Here is a 17,965-nt window from a genome sequence, read left to right on the forward strand (position 1 = left end):
TAATGATGGTGAATGTCTAAAGGATAAGAGACATCCAAATGGACTGATATTTTATGGTTAATTTGTGGCCTTTCTAAATGGGGAAAGTTACTTTTTCAGGACAATTCATACACTGATGGAGTTTCAAAGATTCAACTTTCAAAGGCTTTAAAAGCAGACATATGATACACAAAAGAGATGTATAAAAAAACAACTTAAGAGGCAATTTCAAATGCCAATGATGACAAAATTACAGCACTAAAAAGTTTAGTTGCAGGTGGAAAAGAGGCCAAACCCCATTCCTTTAATGCACACCAGTAAACACTTTGTGCTCAACCTAATTAGCCACATGAGATGCTGTATCCTTTAATTATACCTCTGCAATTATGCAAAGAAAACAAAATCCAGCCGGCTACTGTTTCCACCTTTGCTTATCAGTCTCGAGTGGAGCCCTGTGCCACACACAGATGAGTGCATTATACCAGGTGCCACTGCATGGTCTGCAGGCTGCAGAGATGTCTGAGGACATTATCAGTCACCACTGAAGCCCAGAGAGCAGCACTGCCACCAGCATTTCTCTTACTGAGTCTGTTTCCTGAACTTGTTATATCTTGTTAGATACACTATGTGTATATAACATGCCATGTTTCATAATGTGATTTGTAATCCCACCGGTGTGTACATCAGTTACTTGTACTTTATAGCGTCTGTAAACACATACAGCGCTGTGTTTCCTCATTGTGACCTTTTAATGTCACATGTAGTGGACAATTAGAGTTTTTTTAGTCACATAAAGGTTTTAACAGCTTATCCTTTTTTACTAATTCCTGATAAATTAGCCCTTGATTAATGTACCACCTCTTTGAGAATCCAGCCCCATTAGGTGAGCCGATGCGCTTGATGAATAGGTTGTGCTCCTCATCTTGCTGGCGAGAACAAATTGTACCCGGTAATCAATGAAAATTTAATTGAGTGACAGAGAACTGGAGCTCTAACAGGCACATTATGCCATTCTTTGATGTATTTTCAAAGCCTGTTTTTATCCTGGGCCTAATTAATCAGTATAATGAAGACTTTAGATGCAGTGGGTGACGTGGGTTATGTTTTGTCTTAGAGGCGGACACCACTGGCAACGAAACTGAGCTGTCATCTTTGGAGACAAACTAGCCATAACAAGATCAAAAAGTGGAATGACAACCAGAGCCAGTGTGGCATTATTTGCACAGCGACAGCTGAAAAGCGTTTAGAGATATCACACATTTCATTTACAAAATCTGAATGAGGGTTAATATGGCATGGTAACTGAATGAAGCTGTGCAACCTGCTTTCAGAGGATTAAAAACAGTGAAATGAAATGTGATTTGAATGAAATATCCAGTGTTTAGGAATAAAAAAGATATGATGAGGGAACATTTCTTCTCTCTGTAATATTATTTGCTTTGAGGCATTTAAATTGGGACTAGCCTGTTGCTTGAGGCATTAGCTTAAATGATTGGCTGTAAATTATGACTCAGTAATGAGAGGCAGCAGCGAGGAGGGAGTAAGAGTTTTGAGAGCGGTGCACCTGCGCTCTGCTTACATTTATAATCCTCCCCTGCTTGTTAGTTTTGCCTAATAAGCCTTTTTAAAAGCTCTTATCGCCTCATCTTCAATGTTATGCACTTTTAATATTTTCTTTCACATGACAATTACAGAAATTAGGTTGTGAGACAATCAGCCTCAGGTTGCGACAAAGTCTTTGATACCTTTTTATATGTTGTAACAACCCTTCCACAAATTGGGCAACTGGGCTAATTTTAGAGGGAATTACTGTTTCCTGATAGCCTGTAATTTCCCAGATGTCTCCTCTCTGTTTTTCCCCGTCTATCCGTCAAATATGTCCAAATAGTTGTAGCCATTCCTTCATAATGACTTTGCTATTTTGAAACCTCGCGTGCTCAGTGTTAATGCAGCCACACATGACCTGCATTAACACAAGAATCTGGGGTTCTTCAGATGTCAATCAAATATCTTTGGTCCATTGTTTTTTTCACCTTTCAGAGCGGCGAGGCTGCACTTTTCCTCTGCCAGTGGCAAAGACTGTAATCCATGTAAACTGAGTGAGTGGCCCGGGTGGCTTTGCGCTGCGTGCCAGGACAAGCCATGGAGACGTCCTGTCTCATGAGAACTTTGTCACTGTTGGGGGAGCGAGAGAGGCTGGAGCGGGTAGGAAGAGCTTGTCATGCGGGCCTCTTCTTCACTCTCTCACACAGCGGCGGAACTGCTGGCCTTGTCACCTCCAGCTCCTACGTCTGCTGCTGACGAGCGTTGCTGTCACTCCGGTCGTACCCACGTCCCGATATGCTGCTGACAGCTCCTGACAGGCCTGCAGCTCAGCCTCCATGCTCACCTGAACACACTGTCCTGCTCACTAAGAAATGAATGGTTAATAAATCTCATTCACCGGTGTGGGCATAGTCCCTTTTGAAGAAGCAATAACATGATATTTCTATAATGCTTCATAAGAAATAAGATCCTTGCTCAGTTCAGTACACTAAGAACCTTGTTTGCAAAATGGACAGATATCACCACATAATTGACATTACCAAATCTCTGCTGACTCTGTGACTCTTCTGTACTATTTGGTATGTTGCATAAACATCTAAATGACTTCATCACAAAACTAAAACAAGAAGTTATAACTGGTTATTCTGCTCATTGTTTTGTCTTTAAAAAGTAAGAAAATAGTAAAATATGTCCAATCAAAAGTCAAAAACCCAAAGATGTTCAGTACGCTGTCATACAAGAGAAAGAAAAGCAGCAAATCATCATATCTAAGATGCAGGAAGGAATAGATGATTGCATGTTGGCATTAAACAGTTGCTAATACATTTCTGTCAACTGATTCACTGACTAATCAACTTTTAGTTTGCTGACCTAAACATGCTGTACCTCACCAGGAGACATTTTTGCTATTTTGTACTTGCTGTCCTTTTCTGCTCACTCTCAGTCATGTTGTATGGTGATAGGATCATGGATACATTTGATTTGATTTCACACAAAATCAAAGAACAGATTTTTATGTAGGAAATCTATTTAAATGAGTGCACGTCATAAAAAAATAACTTATCCTCAGTTTAGCTAAACATATTTATCATTACCAGCAAAATCTAAACTAAACATTTAATGAATAGGTGTGATGGTTAGTTTACATTTATACTCATAAAATGAAGAAACAATGGGGATATGTTGTGAGTTGTGATTATTATTTGACATGTATTAATGGGAAACATACAGTACTTCAAGCAGTTGTGGTCAAACCATGGGCTGATTCTGAATACATTATGAAGGAAAGATCTAGGCCATGTATTATTAAAGGCTTTCTATGGTTATACTCAAGACTCAAAGTGCCTTGGATTTTCTGTTCTCTTTACAGACATCCAAAGGTCCCTGATGAAAGGCTAATTACATAAAACCACACACGTCATGACACAAAAAATATGATTTGATATTAAACAGAATTTCTATTCCATTTAGCCAGTAAGTATAGTCAGAATTAAATACCTGTGCAAGGTTCAAATACAATTTAGGATTATATATTTTCTGTTGCAGTCCTTGAGGAGAGTGTAATAAAGGTGATTTCAGATGTAGCAAAGAGTCACTTAAAGCTGCAGAATTTAGTGGCATCTAGCAGAACAGACTTGGTAGAAATGAAATGAAATATTCCAGTATGTTTTAATGAATGTAGAATCCCATGGAAATAAGAATCATAGTGTTTTAGTTACCTTAGAATGAGCCCTTTATATCTTCATAGGGAGCGGTTGCCATGTTCCTACAGTAACCCAAAATGCACAAACCAAATACTGGCTCTAGAGAGCAACCTCACTGCAAGATGCTACTAAATATCACACACTGGTCTTTTCAAATTTTTATCTTCTCAAATGAAAGTTATAGTTTTCATATATATTCATGATAGTTCAGTAGAATGCATTAATATATGCAGATCTGAGCTGGAAAGTGGGGGAACAGACTGACGATATAGACTTGCAGTATGCATTTTTGATAAGCTGAATCCACTGGAGAAAAAGCAAACCAGTAGTCAGTCATTTGTAAAGGTCCAAAGAAGTAACGATTGGTTTATGTAATAAGAACTGAACATTTTCTACAGACATTAAGGTCATGTTTAAGATCACAAATTGTCCAGAGAACAAGTCTTTCTGGTAAAAATAGTCTAAATAGACCACACATCAGAACAGTTTTCACAAAATTGGATTAAAGTCTTAGTTTGGATGAGACTAATGATGGGCAATGCAACTAAGAAGCAACATGTCTCGGTGCTTAGTGAACAGGTCCGTTTATTCCTTCCACAGGGAGATACATCAGTTGTAATGACTCTCATTTTGGCGGCACAACTGGGAAAGCTTTAAACAGATTTGGCACCAGACAGACAGATGGCTCGACCGCACGGATCAGTGTGACAATAAAACCAGAGCCCAAAGAATTAAATCAACCCCAAGAGTAATTACATTCAAACTATTGGTCAACCTTTTCCATTCGCTGATCCCATTTTTATCAGGGACATCATCTCTCAGCTCCTGCGTACAACAGGTCCACAAGTGGGGAATATATTTCAAGTGGTAATGATGTTGCGTGCGAGGGCCTCGTATCCTGTGGGACAAGAGGAGTGAGAAGATGATGTTATTAGACAAAAGATTGACGCTTAGCATGAAATGTGCCGGAAAGGAGGATCAAATCCATCCTGAAATTCATGAGCTCTGCAGAGTGAGTGCATACAGGATCACTCACAGACAGTGTGAGTCATGCAATATCTGAAATTGGCGGGTGGTGAGCACTCATGAGTATTCTCCAATTGGCCATTTCAGTAAATGCATATGTCACTGACAATATGTTTATACAATAAGTGGTTTATCAGGCTGTTTTACAGGAAATAAATGAATGGAAATTTCCTCCTACGAACTTTGACATGACATGCTCTGTGCCATAAAGTTGCTTAATTAACTCTGAGTATTTGTGGGGAAATTTTATTCTTTTTTTGGGCAATGTTCAGATGACTCAGTGGAGCACACACAAGCCACATTGAGTTTTTCCATTATGCTGGAGAAGTCTTATAATCCGAAGATTCAAAGTACTGCAGGACAAAGAGGGATTTGCCCACATAGCAGAGTAAGGACCAATATTTGCAACGTACTCTATGGTGCCCTGTTTATTTGATCTGTAAAAATGTAGAGCGCTAATTATGTGCAAATGTACTCATTAGCTGAAGCCACTCCACAGAGACCAATTGTCAATGAATTATTCAAGCTCTGTCTTTCCTATCCACGACATCAATACTCGACCATTCCTGCCACACTGCTGTGCATTCTCATCTCCAATTGCATTCTGTCGCTGTGAAATGAAGAGTCTTTGAATTTATCTGAAGAGTTGTTCAAAGAATACAAATCATTTATATCTGTCTGCTCCATGTTTGACTATCTTCCCAGCCTCCAGTCTTCTTACCTCAGACCCCTGTCCTCTGCACCGTAGATTTAATTAGTTCTGCCCCAGTAACCGTGTGCCTTTCTTCTTCCCCTCAGGATATGGCCATGCAGCCCCCAGCACAAATGGAGGGAAAGTGTTCTGCATGGTCTACGCCCTTCTGGGCATCCCTCTCACCTTGGTCATGTTCCAGAGCGTTGGTGAGCGGATCAACACCTTTGTCAGGTTCCTGCTCCACCGCCTGAAGAAGTGCCTTGGGTTGAGGCGCACCGAGGTCTCCATGGCCAACATGGTGATCATCGGCTTCATATCCTGCATGAGCACTCTGTGTGTGGGAGCACTGGCCTTCTCTCATTTCGAGAAATGGAGCTTCTTTCACGCCTACTACTACTGCTTCATCACACTCACCACTATCGGCTTCGGGGACTATGTGGCACTGCAGAATGATCAAGCTTTACAGAACAACCCGCGGTACGTGGCCTTCAGCTTCATCTACATCCTGACAGGCTTGGCTGTAATTGGAGCCTTCCTCAATTTAGCGGTCCTTCGCTTTATGACCATGAACGCTGAGGATGAGAAGAGGGATGCTGAGCAGAGGGCTCTACTCGCACATAATGGCCAGGTGGGTGGACACATCCACTGCTCTGTAGACCCGGCCTCCTCGTCCTCTACGCCATCTGGGTGTGGTGGAGGGAGTGCGGTTGGTGGTAGCACAGGAGGAGCAGCGAGCCGGGGCCTACGTAATGTTTACGCTGAGGTGCTCCACTTTCAGTCCATGTGCTCCTGCCTTTGGTACAAGAGCAGAGAGAAGCTGCAGTACTCCATACCCATGATCATCCCACGAGACCTTTCCACTTCGGACACCTACATGGAGCAGGGAGAGGCTTTCTCCAACCCCCTCCACTCCAATGGCTGTGTGTGCAGCCTGCAGCGCCATTCAGGCATCAGCTCGGTGTCCACTGGTCTGCACAGCATCAGCAACTACAGAAGACTCAATAAACGACGAAGCTCCATCTAGAAACCAGGAGGACTTCAAACTTTAAGGTCATGTCCCACTTGTGTGCACATTGTGGTAAAGGAGGAGCTCTCCTACTGCGCTCCTAAATTAGCTGTGGACATCAGGGAAACACAACTCCAGTCCAAAAGAGACGCCGTACTCCTGATGTTTGCTTTTTTATGGAGCTGAAAAGAATGGAGCTGCAAGCCAGACTGCAGCCATGTATTTAACTTCCATTCGCTAAGCACAAACCATTTAGGACTAACATCGTTACTGATGTCATTGACAAATAATGCTAATGGTAGTTTAAGAAGAATGAATTACACAGACTCTTAAACAGTTGCTGTGAGAAGACAAGGAAATCAAAGCAGCTCTCCCTGCACCTGAATTTGAATATTATCATTTTATGATAATGATGTTGAATTCAGTATCTTCTTTGTTCATATGATAGAATATGTCTTCTAATATGAAAAGGGACAAAGTACACTGTGAGCAATGATTCTAAGAGGAGTGGAGTGTATAAACTGTAAATAGCGCCCAACTGAGAAAATTCATACCTTATTTTATTGAATCTTAAGTCCATTTTTTCAACAAAAAAAAAACACAACAAAAAAAAACCACAAAAGGAATCTTTTGGATATGTATTATACTCACTTCATTTATTTTAAAATAATTAAAAAATAAAAAATAAAAAAATGTATATATTTAGACACTTCACTCGTAGGTGTTATTGAGGGAAAGCCTATTTTTTCAAGTTTTCAGAAATAATCTCAGTGTCTTCTCCTGTGTGTCTGTAAGTTCAGGCTCAAGACAAAACTTTCTGATGTGTGTCGTCTATTTTCCTTTCATGAGAAAACTCACATTTGGAGGCATTTAACTGACAGTTTTGACTGAGAATGATTGCATAGGTATGGCTTAAATGACTCACCGAAGGACTTTAACCACTAGGCCTCCCTGCCACCCCCTTTCAGACCTCACTGTCATATTTTGTAAAAATCACTATGAATTTATTTTTCATAGTTTCTTCCTCTGCATCAAACTATTTTATGTACTTGTTGCTTGTCATATGTTTTTCATATAACGAAACTATATTCTAATAGTTTAAACTTAGAGCATGTAAGCTCACTTTGTGCATAGTAGAAACTCATATCTTATTCACTGCTGCACCTTAGAAGATTGTTGTATTATGCTTTAGGACACTGGAAGTCAGTGCACAATTTTATTTTATTTTTTTATGGAATCACATTCATGTTTTGTTACGTAAATTATATGCCCTAATTAATTCTGTCTTGTGTTATCAGTCTGAGATGTTTGATTTCATTCTCTGTGTTATTAATAATAGCAGTAACTAATAAATAGCCTCAGAGTTTGTACCTCATGCACTTAGGGGGTCTTTAGTCCAGACCTAAATAACACACTTGATTCAGCCAACTGAGGTCTTTATACAATGTTCATTTTGTTTTAGTCCTCAGAGTTTTCTTAATAATCTTTATGTTATTTCATTTTTGTAGTTTTAATCCAATCACGTCAAATTTTCATCTTTTTTTTTTCTTCTGTAAGATACTTCTTAACTGCAATATACCTGTTAACATTGTTCAGCATCTCTCAGTAACTGATTGAGGGACATGTGTGTGTGGCTATACATTTACAGTATGCTTTTCTTTAATCATAATAAAATATGATTTAATTTAAAACTGTTTATTTGTCTGAGTGTCAACTGGTCTCAATAATTCACCCTATTAATGATCATATATGTGTGATATGTTTGTATTTCTGATATCATTATTGATGTACTGAAGCTAACTTGACTGGAGTTACTAACTGTAGACAGTGGTGGACAGTAACGAAGTACAAGTAATTCGTTACTGTACTTAAGTAACTTTTTAGCGGATCTGTACTTTACTTGAGTATCATTGTTTTGTGAGACTTTATACTTTGACTCAACTACATTTGGAAGAGGAAAATCTTACTTTTTACTCAACTACTTTCCAAAAACCTGTCGTTCCTTTCAATGTTCCTTTCCACAACATGCATGCATGACCAGCTGCTGTGACAGGTCCAAATGAACGTGCACCGCAAGTGTACCAATCAGAACACATCGTGTGTCGAGCAGTTTTGGCCCGGCCCCCTACCTGGCTACTTGTCCCAACTTGCCTTCTCCTCCATCCATATCTCTATTAGCATTCATTTGACAAAGTTTCGCTGTCCAGTAGCCTGCCCTGCCAACACATGGAAGTTAAAGAAATATGTGTCTAGTGTGGTTTTCCCCCTCCCTATTAATTCCTAATCAGGTGATTTCCATTTAGTATGATGTGCTTATGATAATTTCAAAAGATATCAATACCAGATATCACAAATGGAAAACATTTTGTTTTCAGGGTGGTGTTAGTGGGCTTTTTAACCTTAAATGACTTGATTGAGTGTATAAAGGACATACCAAGACATTGGAACTACATTACACCAAATTACTTTTACTTTTGATACTTAAGTACATTTGAAGCCAAGTACTTTTATACTTTTACTCAAGTCGACATTTAAAGGGAGCACTTTCACTTTTACTGGAGTAATATTTTACACTAGGTATCTCAACTTCTACTCAAGTACGTGGTCTGTGTACTTCGTCCACCACTGACTGTAGATTTCCTCATTTAAAAACAATGCAGTTTAGCATTAGCCTTAGCATTAGCCTTTGTCATTTCACAATAGTTTAATAACACATTCATTTGTCATTAATTACATTTCTAGATTAAAAATGACTTGATTATTGCCTGCAAAATAACTGTTTGTCTTGTTTTAGAGACATAAACAAAGAACTAAAAATCCTGAAGAACACAACACTCATTTTCAATGAGATTGTTCTTTTCCCCACAACAGACATGCAGTACACAATCAAAATTATACAACAGATCATCTGGTGAGGAAATGCAAAATGCGTGTTATTCTAAATTATTCAACATTCAAAACTGAATAAACTGCAGATTGTAGTTAAAGTGAGCATTATTGGTAGGCATTAATAGTGGATGTAATGAGACGCCTTCAGCAATCGTTGAAGACAAAGCATTACATTCAGCCAACATTCATCAAGCTGAAAACTGTAGCTCTGGGGATCATAACAGGAGGAAATGTTTCAAAAAAACAGTGCTACAGACCAAAAGTGCTCTACTGCAGACGTGCTTTATAAGAATATGCATTTGTTCACACACAGCAAGTCTGAGAGGATATGAGGACAACTGATATCATTTTACTAATATACATTTGTTCATTTGTCTTATCTGTGTCTGCCTGATGACATGTTTTTGTGCTTTTATTTGTGCTTCCTGTTCATTTTTGCTTGTATGCTACTGTAGAGCAGTAGACACTGACTGACTACATACATACTGTATGAATAAAACACTTTAGATTTTTTTTCATTATCTGGGGCACACACACCTAACGTGTGAACTAGCCTGTTTGGACTCTGTTGCAGCAGATCTCTGAATCTATACCCAACTGTATCACCACTGCTGTCATCATGGCTAACTTTGCAGCCGGGCCTGATGCCGTGTTACATAACCAAAGTTGGGATGAGGGGTCTCTGAGTTTACTCACCCCTGTCATGATATGTATTGCATAACTGTTACAGTCACACCTTTATAGCTGCAAACCATAAAGCCTGTCTTCCGCTCCACATCCAAGGAGAAAGTTCAGGACAGTTCAGACAATCAGGAGAGATTTTCATGTCTGTCATTACCTTTCATCACTCACCCTGCTAGGTTTGACCTGTAGCAACACTCTACAGTAGCACAGTGCTCCTCGCCAGCTCATCACTATCTTTATATCTCCTGTCGTTCCGGTTTACATGATAAACACACACACACACACACACACACACACACACACACACACACACACACACACACACACACACACACACACACACACACACACACATATAAAGGAGTGTTCAAAGTTGTGGGATTTGTTTCTGTGTGTAATGCAAAAGAAATATAATCAATAATATAATATAATCAATAATTATAAAAAAATACAATAGTTTCTATAATTATGTATCTGCTTAATGTTAACTTAAGAAGTTTACTTAGGTAGCAATGTTGGCTTTATTCTGTTTTCTTGATGCAGTATATTCTCTCTCTTGGCAACATTATCAGATATGTACTGTTAGGAAGACAATCAACAACTAAATCAGTTTCACTGAGTGACCACACATCTTTCAGTGCTCTTATTGCTAAATGAGGAAATGATGAAATAATAGTCTAGCATGAAGTCTAAAGCTAACTATGCTTAAAGGTGCAATAAAAATGTGATGCAAATGTAAATTAAATGTTCAAATATATGTTCAGAAACACGGGTCTGTAATTTCTATTATGATCAGAGGAACACACAAATGTACTGTACATTTTTTCTCATATAATGTCACTTCTATAATAAATCTTTGCATATTGAATGCAATTTATATAACTATAAGAATACGGATTGTGAATTTAATGAGATGAACTCACACCTAATTGGCAAACAATGTGGTGCACTGATTGTTTTGCCCTCAAGAATAATTTATGTTATGATTTAGACACAAAAAGTTACAATTACAGAAAATCACATCAACTCCTTCTCTCTGTTTAAAATATACTGACTTTGTTAATATGAAAAATATTTCTAACTTTCAATGTTTAACTTCACTGAAGAGTCAATTCTCAGTGTTTGTGCACTGGGGGCTTCACATTTCCACATCACACTTGTGTAAATTGCATACCAGACACTGAATGGCTCCTTAAGCTGTGATGTCTCTTAATCATGTTCATAAATGTGTGTATTAAACTGAGATTTAAGATGAGCTCCGAAGAAAATTACACTTTCAGCAGATGAATGTGAAAACAACCTTCATAGCATCAAACTCACACATCATTCTGCACAGTTAAACATCCAAGAGAAGAAACAATAAGCAAAATCATTTTGTGGTAGGGGGATTTGTTTTTGTGAGCAGGGCTGTAAGCAGGATTTTAGAAATCTTGAGGTCAAGAGTTTGTAAGTTCCCCATAGCAATTTCAACCCCTCAAGAAATCTTTTTTTAACATTCAGCAAAAAGGTCTGTAAGGTCTGTACATCATTTTATAAATCTGTTTTGACAGTTTTATGACACTTTATGTAGCAGAAGTATTTTTGTTTATTGGGACCATGTACAGTGTTAGACATAAATGTTACCATTTGATGTACTGTACCAGAATCAGCTTATAGCTCATTTTCATCTGCAGTCCCTTCAGTAGGTCAATATTAAAACATATAACAGCACAATAACAGACAGTACAGTAAAAAACACATAGGACACATACAAAATACAAAGCTACATACAATAGCACATCATTGAATTCTGTCTCCCTACAAGAATGTCTAAATGCTGTTTCAAAGCCTTGTCACTAACATAATTACCGGAAATAGCACATTTAAATATTTTCTGCTAGCATATGTATGTTTTTGTCTTTGAATGGTCACATTTACAGATTTTGACTGAGTGAATATCAACTTAGCTATTTAAGAACTTGAACGTCAGAATCAGAGGCTGAGTTACTGTAGATCGCATGACACCTTCAACCTGGTCATCTTCATTCACCGTTTCATCAAATCCCCAATTCTGACACAGTATTTCCTCCCATTTGCTGAGTGGTTTGAATAGCAGTAATGATTCTCTTTAGGTGATTCGTGAGGTTTGTCTCAGAACCACAACAGGGGTTAAGTTTATGGATGTCTGACCTATATATCCAAATATATTGCTTATTATTAGGACTCCTATCCTATTGAACAGTCTCACAGCGAAGGATCAGTTAGTATGTACAGTCCCTTCAATTCTCTACTACAGACCTGAAATTCCCCCGTAGCAGCCACATGAGTAAACCCCACTCAGTCCTGACTATGGCCACTTAAGCAGATTCTCTGATATTTTGAGAAATGGTGGTGTCTTACCTTGTCAGGGTCTTGACCAGGTGAAACTACTCAGCTATATTTACTCAGCTATGGTCTGTTGTGGTGTGTGGAAATCTCTCTTCTGGTTCTTTCACCTGCTTGCAGTGGCTGGCATCGACTAGACACGTGGCGGCTTTCTCTCTGACCTTTACCACCGAGGCTGTTATCAGCAGTCCTTTTCTATATAGGAGACAGAGACACCTTTTCAGACATTTGATTAATACAAAATCAATACCAATCTCATCAAAAATCAACAAATAACAAACCTTCTCAACGTTTCTGTTAATATTAGCTCAGTAAGTCAGTTAGACAGCATACTCTGGCAGGTATTCATCAGTCCAAAGCAGAGTGTGCTTGAGGGGCGTCCAAGGTACTCCCCATTAATATTTAATGAGTATGTGATTGTAGATCTTCCCATTTTGTTATTCTGCAGTCACCCTGTAGGGACTGCAGTCTCTCCAGTCCCCTTTGATATTCATTGATAGTATTCCTTGATGGTACCTTTCATGGTCTTCAATATTGTATCTCCTTCTGATGGGGATGATGTATCACACCGTGCCCAATGCTGCACTCTCAGACTATCATTTTCTTTGGCATTTAAGCGTCTTGGGGTGAATTATTCACTGATTCAGGGTAATCTCAGCTGTGGATTGATTGTTAACACATACTTGTGACAGTCAAAGTAGCATTAAACACAAAACATGCAGACACTCAATAAATCCTGTTGCAGCATCCAATCTCCACTCTCTCTAGTTTGCTTCATTTTCTTATTTATGACAATGGTTACAGTTTGAGAATAACCATTTATTTATTCATAATAAATGAACCTGTGTACTCTGTTATATCGTCGCCAAGGTCTCTGATGGCAGAAGCAATTAAATAACCTCTTTCCCTGTGGACATAGCCTCACGCTACGCACATCAATTATACCAATATACTCCTTATCTATCAGAATGTCTTCCCCAGGGTGTAATTCCACTGATGTGAATTATATTTATTTCATTTATGTTGGAACGCAACACAAAGTTGGTCCAGAACATTTACCAACTGAACTCTGATATGTGACATCAACTTTTACAACATATTAAACCATTTCTCATCTCACTTGATTTCTCTCTCTTTTCTGCATATTTCAACTTATCAGTTTGTCAGCCAATTTGTTATGGAAATCTTGAGCTTGCTTATGCAGAAACACCAGGGGCTACAGTCTCATGCACACAGTTGACATGTGAGATGTTACCCTATGTCTTTCCAAAAACTGTCAGCCTCCATAGGATTGTCTTCCCTGACAGCGTTGGCTCTAGACAAAACATACCACCAAGAAGAAAGGTACAGCTTGACCCAGGACAGGCTGGTTGGATAACATGGAAAATTCCTTCTCATGGAAGGCTGTCAAATCTATTTTTTCTTCTCCTATTTTACATGCTGTTAACGTGTCCAATTTATTGAATTTATTTACCTAAAGATAAATATTGGATCTAATAATTCCATTGTTGTCATTTAAGCTTTTCTTGATTATCTAACAGAGTCTCTCTCCCAACTCGGAAATTATAGTTTTGGGAGATTTCAACATTAATAGGTTGACCATTGTTTATGATTATTTAAAGAAGGTTTCTTCTAGCCACAGTTTATCTCAATTGATCAATGAACCCACCAGGCCTGATCTGAAGAACCATTTAAGATATACTCTAACTAGTCTAACAAGCTTTTCTCAGCAATCTCTATGATGATCCTGATTTTGAATTAGCTCTAGATTCATTTTTACGAATAGGTTCATTTGTGTCCTAAATAAGTGTGCACCTTTCAAAAAGTTTAGAGAGAAAAATAGATCTAGTCCATGGTTTTCCCCTGACCTGTCCACCTTATTCTCTGCACAGTTATTAAGTCCCTTCAAACCATTGACCATAGAGAAAGGAGTGATCCAAATAACTACAGATCAATTTGGAAATTGTCTTATTTAGTGAAGATTACAGAGTCACTGGTTAAGGACTTTATTTTTCAAACTGAGTCTGCATCACTCTGTGTTCAGATTGTTTTCACCATCCCTTGAATGAGAGAAAATGTTTTACCATGTTGGTAGGCTTCTCTGAGGCATTTGACATTGTTGATCATTCTTTGCTTTTACATATTTTAGGTAATGTTGGTTTTAGTTCAAGTGTCTGTTCATGGTTCTTGAATTATGTTACGGGTATCGGTTTATGTAATTCTCCAGAGCAAGAGGTCATGGTAGCAAAGACTTTCATATTTCCACTGTACAAAGATCCACATTTCATATATACAGTACAATGATGTCAACAAACTATGACATAAAATTGTTTTTTGCAGTGAAATAAAATTTACTTTCCTATGTTTCTTAAGAAAAGGATTATTGAAGCTGTTTTTCCTCTCTGTCTTCGATTATGCTGATGTAATTCATAGGCATGCCTCTGCCTCCTCTCTTAAGCGCTTGGATGCTGTTTACCATCCTGCTTTTTGTTTTTTTTACTGGTGATGTTTTTAGCATTCATCATTGCATCCTGTGGAAAAGGTGGGTGGTCCTCACTGTCTGAGAGATGTAATATGAATTTGTTTATCTACATGGCCCTTATTGGGAAGCAGCCATATAATATCACATCTATGCTACAATTATACATACATATATATATATATATATATATATGTATGTGTGTGTGTGTGTGTGTGTGTGTGTGTGTGTGTGTGTGTGTGTGTGTGTGTGTGTGTGTATATATATTAAAAAAAATGTATCAGCAAGAAAGCAGTTTGAATCGGAAAATTCATGCAACATAATATTCTCTGGATGAGTCCTTTTCAGAGGCAGTGGAGCAGATTCACACGAATAATGAAAGTGGAGAGGATGATGGTGGTTGTTCCATTCTAATCTCTCAAAGCCTGCAACCTCTGAATGTCCAGTAGTAACTTCCCTTCACCTCTCAGTACCACTGCATTGCATTAAGCCAACTCATTTTTCACAGGAAACTGGAAATACGTCTGTCTGCCAGGACCTTTATCTCACCAGTGGAGAATGCCATTAATGTCCATGCCCCACTCTGTGCTGTTAATCACGTAGAGAGGAAATGTCTTTTCATGTGCTGAAAAGCTATCCCTCCTGAAGAACACAATAATATGTTGTGTATTACTTAACCAAAATGTCAAAATTACAAATTGCACCCTTTTCCTGTCATGTTTTTCATTTCTTTCAACAACCAAGTGATTTGCTTTCTTAAGAATGACAGCAAAGAAACACTTAAATGTCACACTGTTAACCTGACGCGCCAGATGGTTTGTTACAAAGAAGCATCTGAGAAGCTGTTCTTGAAAACTGTTTAGAAAAGGGCAGGCACTTGGCAGGTAATTGGATGAACCATCTATCACTGTCTATCACCATCTTACCTTGCGAGGCAGCTGGATTTGAATGATCTCGCAATCGATTGATCTGAACCACAGGTGGTTTAGACACAAGCACATAACTTGAAGTGATCTTGTGATGTTGTAATCTTGTGAATCCAGCTGCCTCACAAAACTGATTGTTGCCACTCACAAAAAAAAAACCAAAAAAAAAAACCCAACAAGATGTTAGTCATCAAACACATGTCAGTCTCAATCTGTGAAAGTGTAATTTCCCCTTCAGTAATTTCTCTGTGTTTTTACCATGTCTTGCTGGCTGAAAAGGTTTATTCTTTTAAATATTCCTTTTTCTAAACTTTTTTTTTTCTATGGCAAAATAAAACAAAGTTAAAAGCTTTGGAAACAACAGCTAAATTGGACATTGTGTTGACAATTTTTATGTCAAGCCTTTTAGTTATTGGCTTAAACATCAATGTTTTTTTTTCTCTTTTCATCATTTTTGGGAAATATTGTACATCTATTCGCTTTCTTGCCAAGAGTTACATTTGAAGATTGAAACCATGCTCATGTCTGTCTTTTCTATATAAGGCTACAGCCAGCAGCAGGTTATGTTAGCTTTGATTGGAAACAACTGAGCAGCTTGAGAAAACAGAGCTAATCATTGATTTTAGAAGGAAAAAGGAGGAGGTCCTCACAGTGATAATTAAGAGTCAACACATAGAAATTGTCCAGTCTTACAAATATCTTGGTTTCTATGTGGACAGTGAATTAAACTGAAAAAAGAACACAGAGGTTGTATTGAAGAAGGGTCAGTCAAGACTGTTCTTCTTAAGGAATCTTAAATCCTTTGATATCAGCAAGAAGCTTCTTCATGTTTTTTTATCAGGGAATCTTAGCTAGTGTCCTCCTTTATGCTGGGCTCTGCTGCAGATGATAAAAACAGGATCAATAAGATGATCAGAAAGGCTGCCTGACTGATTGTTCTTACTCCACACTCACTTGAAGTCACTGTAGAGAAGAAAACAAGGACCAAAATAAAGAAGGATCTGCATTTTGAAAGCCATCCATTACACAGACTCAGAAGCTCATTAGCTCATTCGGTGAGTGACTAGCGATGCCTCAATGTTGTACTCAATGACTCCAAAGGTCTGTTGGTCCAGCAGCAGTCAGATTGTTTTAATGAACACTTAAATGTGGTCCATAACACCTTTCAGCTGTTATTGTTATATAGTTATAGTTATAGTTATAGTTATAGTTATTGGATATGAATTATGTCTTAAATAGCTTTGCATGGGGTGATTTATTTGTTGTTTAGTCTGAATGCAATGACTATATTGTTTGTTGTCTGTGTGAGTTGATTTGGTGGCAAATGAGTTTTCCCACTGTAGATTAGTAAAAATGTCTGATCGAATAATCTAATCTAATGAGAGAATCCCTGTGGAGGCAGGCGAATGTGCTCTCATCACAAGATGATGCTGCAGGTGTAAACAAGCAAGCTTAGAGTAAACATACCTGAGCTGAAATATGAAAAATAAATCTAACTATGCTGTCTGGAAAAAGGTCAAATTACAAATTATGTTTGTAGTGTGCGATGAAATATGTTAAAGTGACAGGCGCAGGGATTAAATGAGGGATGTGAAATATAAAGTCCATGTAACCCCATCTTCATCCCATTTATGTGGCCATGTGCAAGATTTGATTAACTTTAGTGCAGAGGCAGGTTAGGGTCAGGGAGGGCATTGTGTTGTGGGTAGACTTTGTATTTGTGGGCGCATTTCATTCATGGGCGAATCCAAATGCCACTATCTCTGTTTTGTGTGAAGGTGACTCCATGAACATACATTCAATTCATAACAAAAATAACAGTGATGGCAGCATTCATAGCAACAACCAGAGCAACATTAGAAAGACCTGAGAGAATCTTTGTAATAATTGACAAACTATACATCATATATATTCACTGAATAAAGATCATGAAAGATCCAAAACTATCTTAAAATATTGCATTTTCCACTGAGGATAGAAGGAATATCAGAGTTCCACCAACATTGGCTCACTGAAATAAATGAACTTATTAGGTTTAGTAGGCCCCTTCTAGCCCATATATTTGGGACAGATGTTTGATGATGTATTCAATGAACTGATAACAGTCAAATGAGGTGGTAATGTGCTGAGAATTACAGGGCAATGCACCAACAGAGCCACAGAAGAAGA

General features: G+C 38.2%; 1 protein-coding gene across 1 annotated transcript in view; it reads left to right on the top strand.

Annotated features, from left to right (window-relative positions):
- kcnk3a (potassium channel, subfamily K, member 3a) overlaps positions 1-6,472 on the top strand; it is a 32,295-nt gene extending 25,823 nt beyond the window's left edge. Inside the window, exon 2 of the mRNA XM_053337007.1 lies at positions 5,553-6,472. Within this exon, the coding sequence (XP_053192982.1) occupies positions 5,553-6,472 (920 nt within the window). The remainder of the gene's footprint in view (positions 1-5,552) is intronic.
- The last annotated feature ends 11,493 nt before the right edge of the window (positions 6,473-17,965 follow it).

The sequence above is a fragment of the Scomber japonicus genome, chromosome 17 (assembly GCF_027409825.1).
Source record: "Scomber japonicus isolate fScoJap1 chromosome 17, fScoJap1.pri, whole genome shotgun sequence".
NCBI lineage: Eukaryota > Metazoa > Chordata > Actinopteri > Scombriformes > Scombridae > Scomber > Scomber japonicus.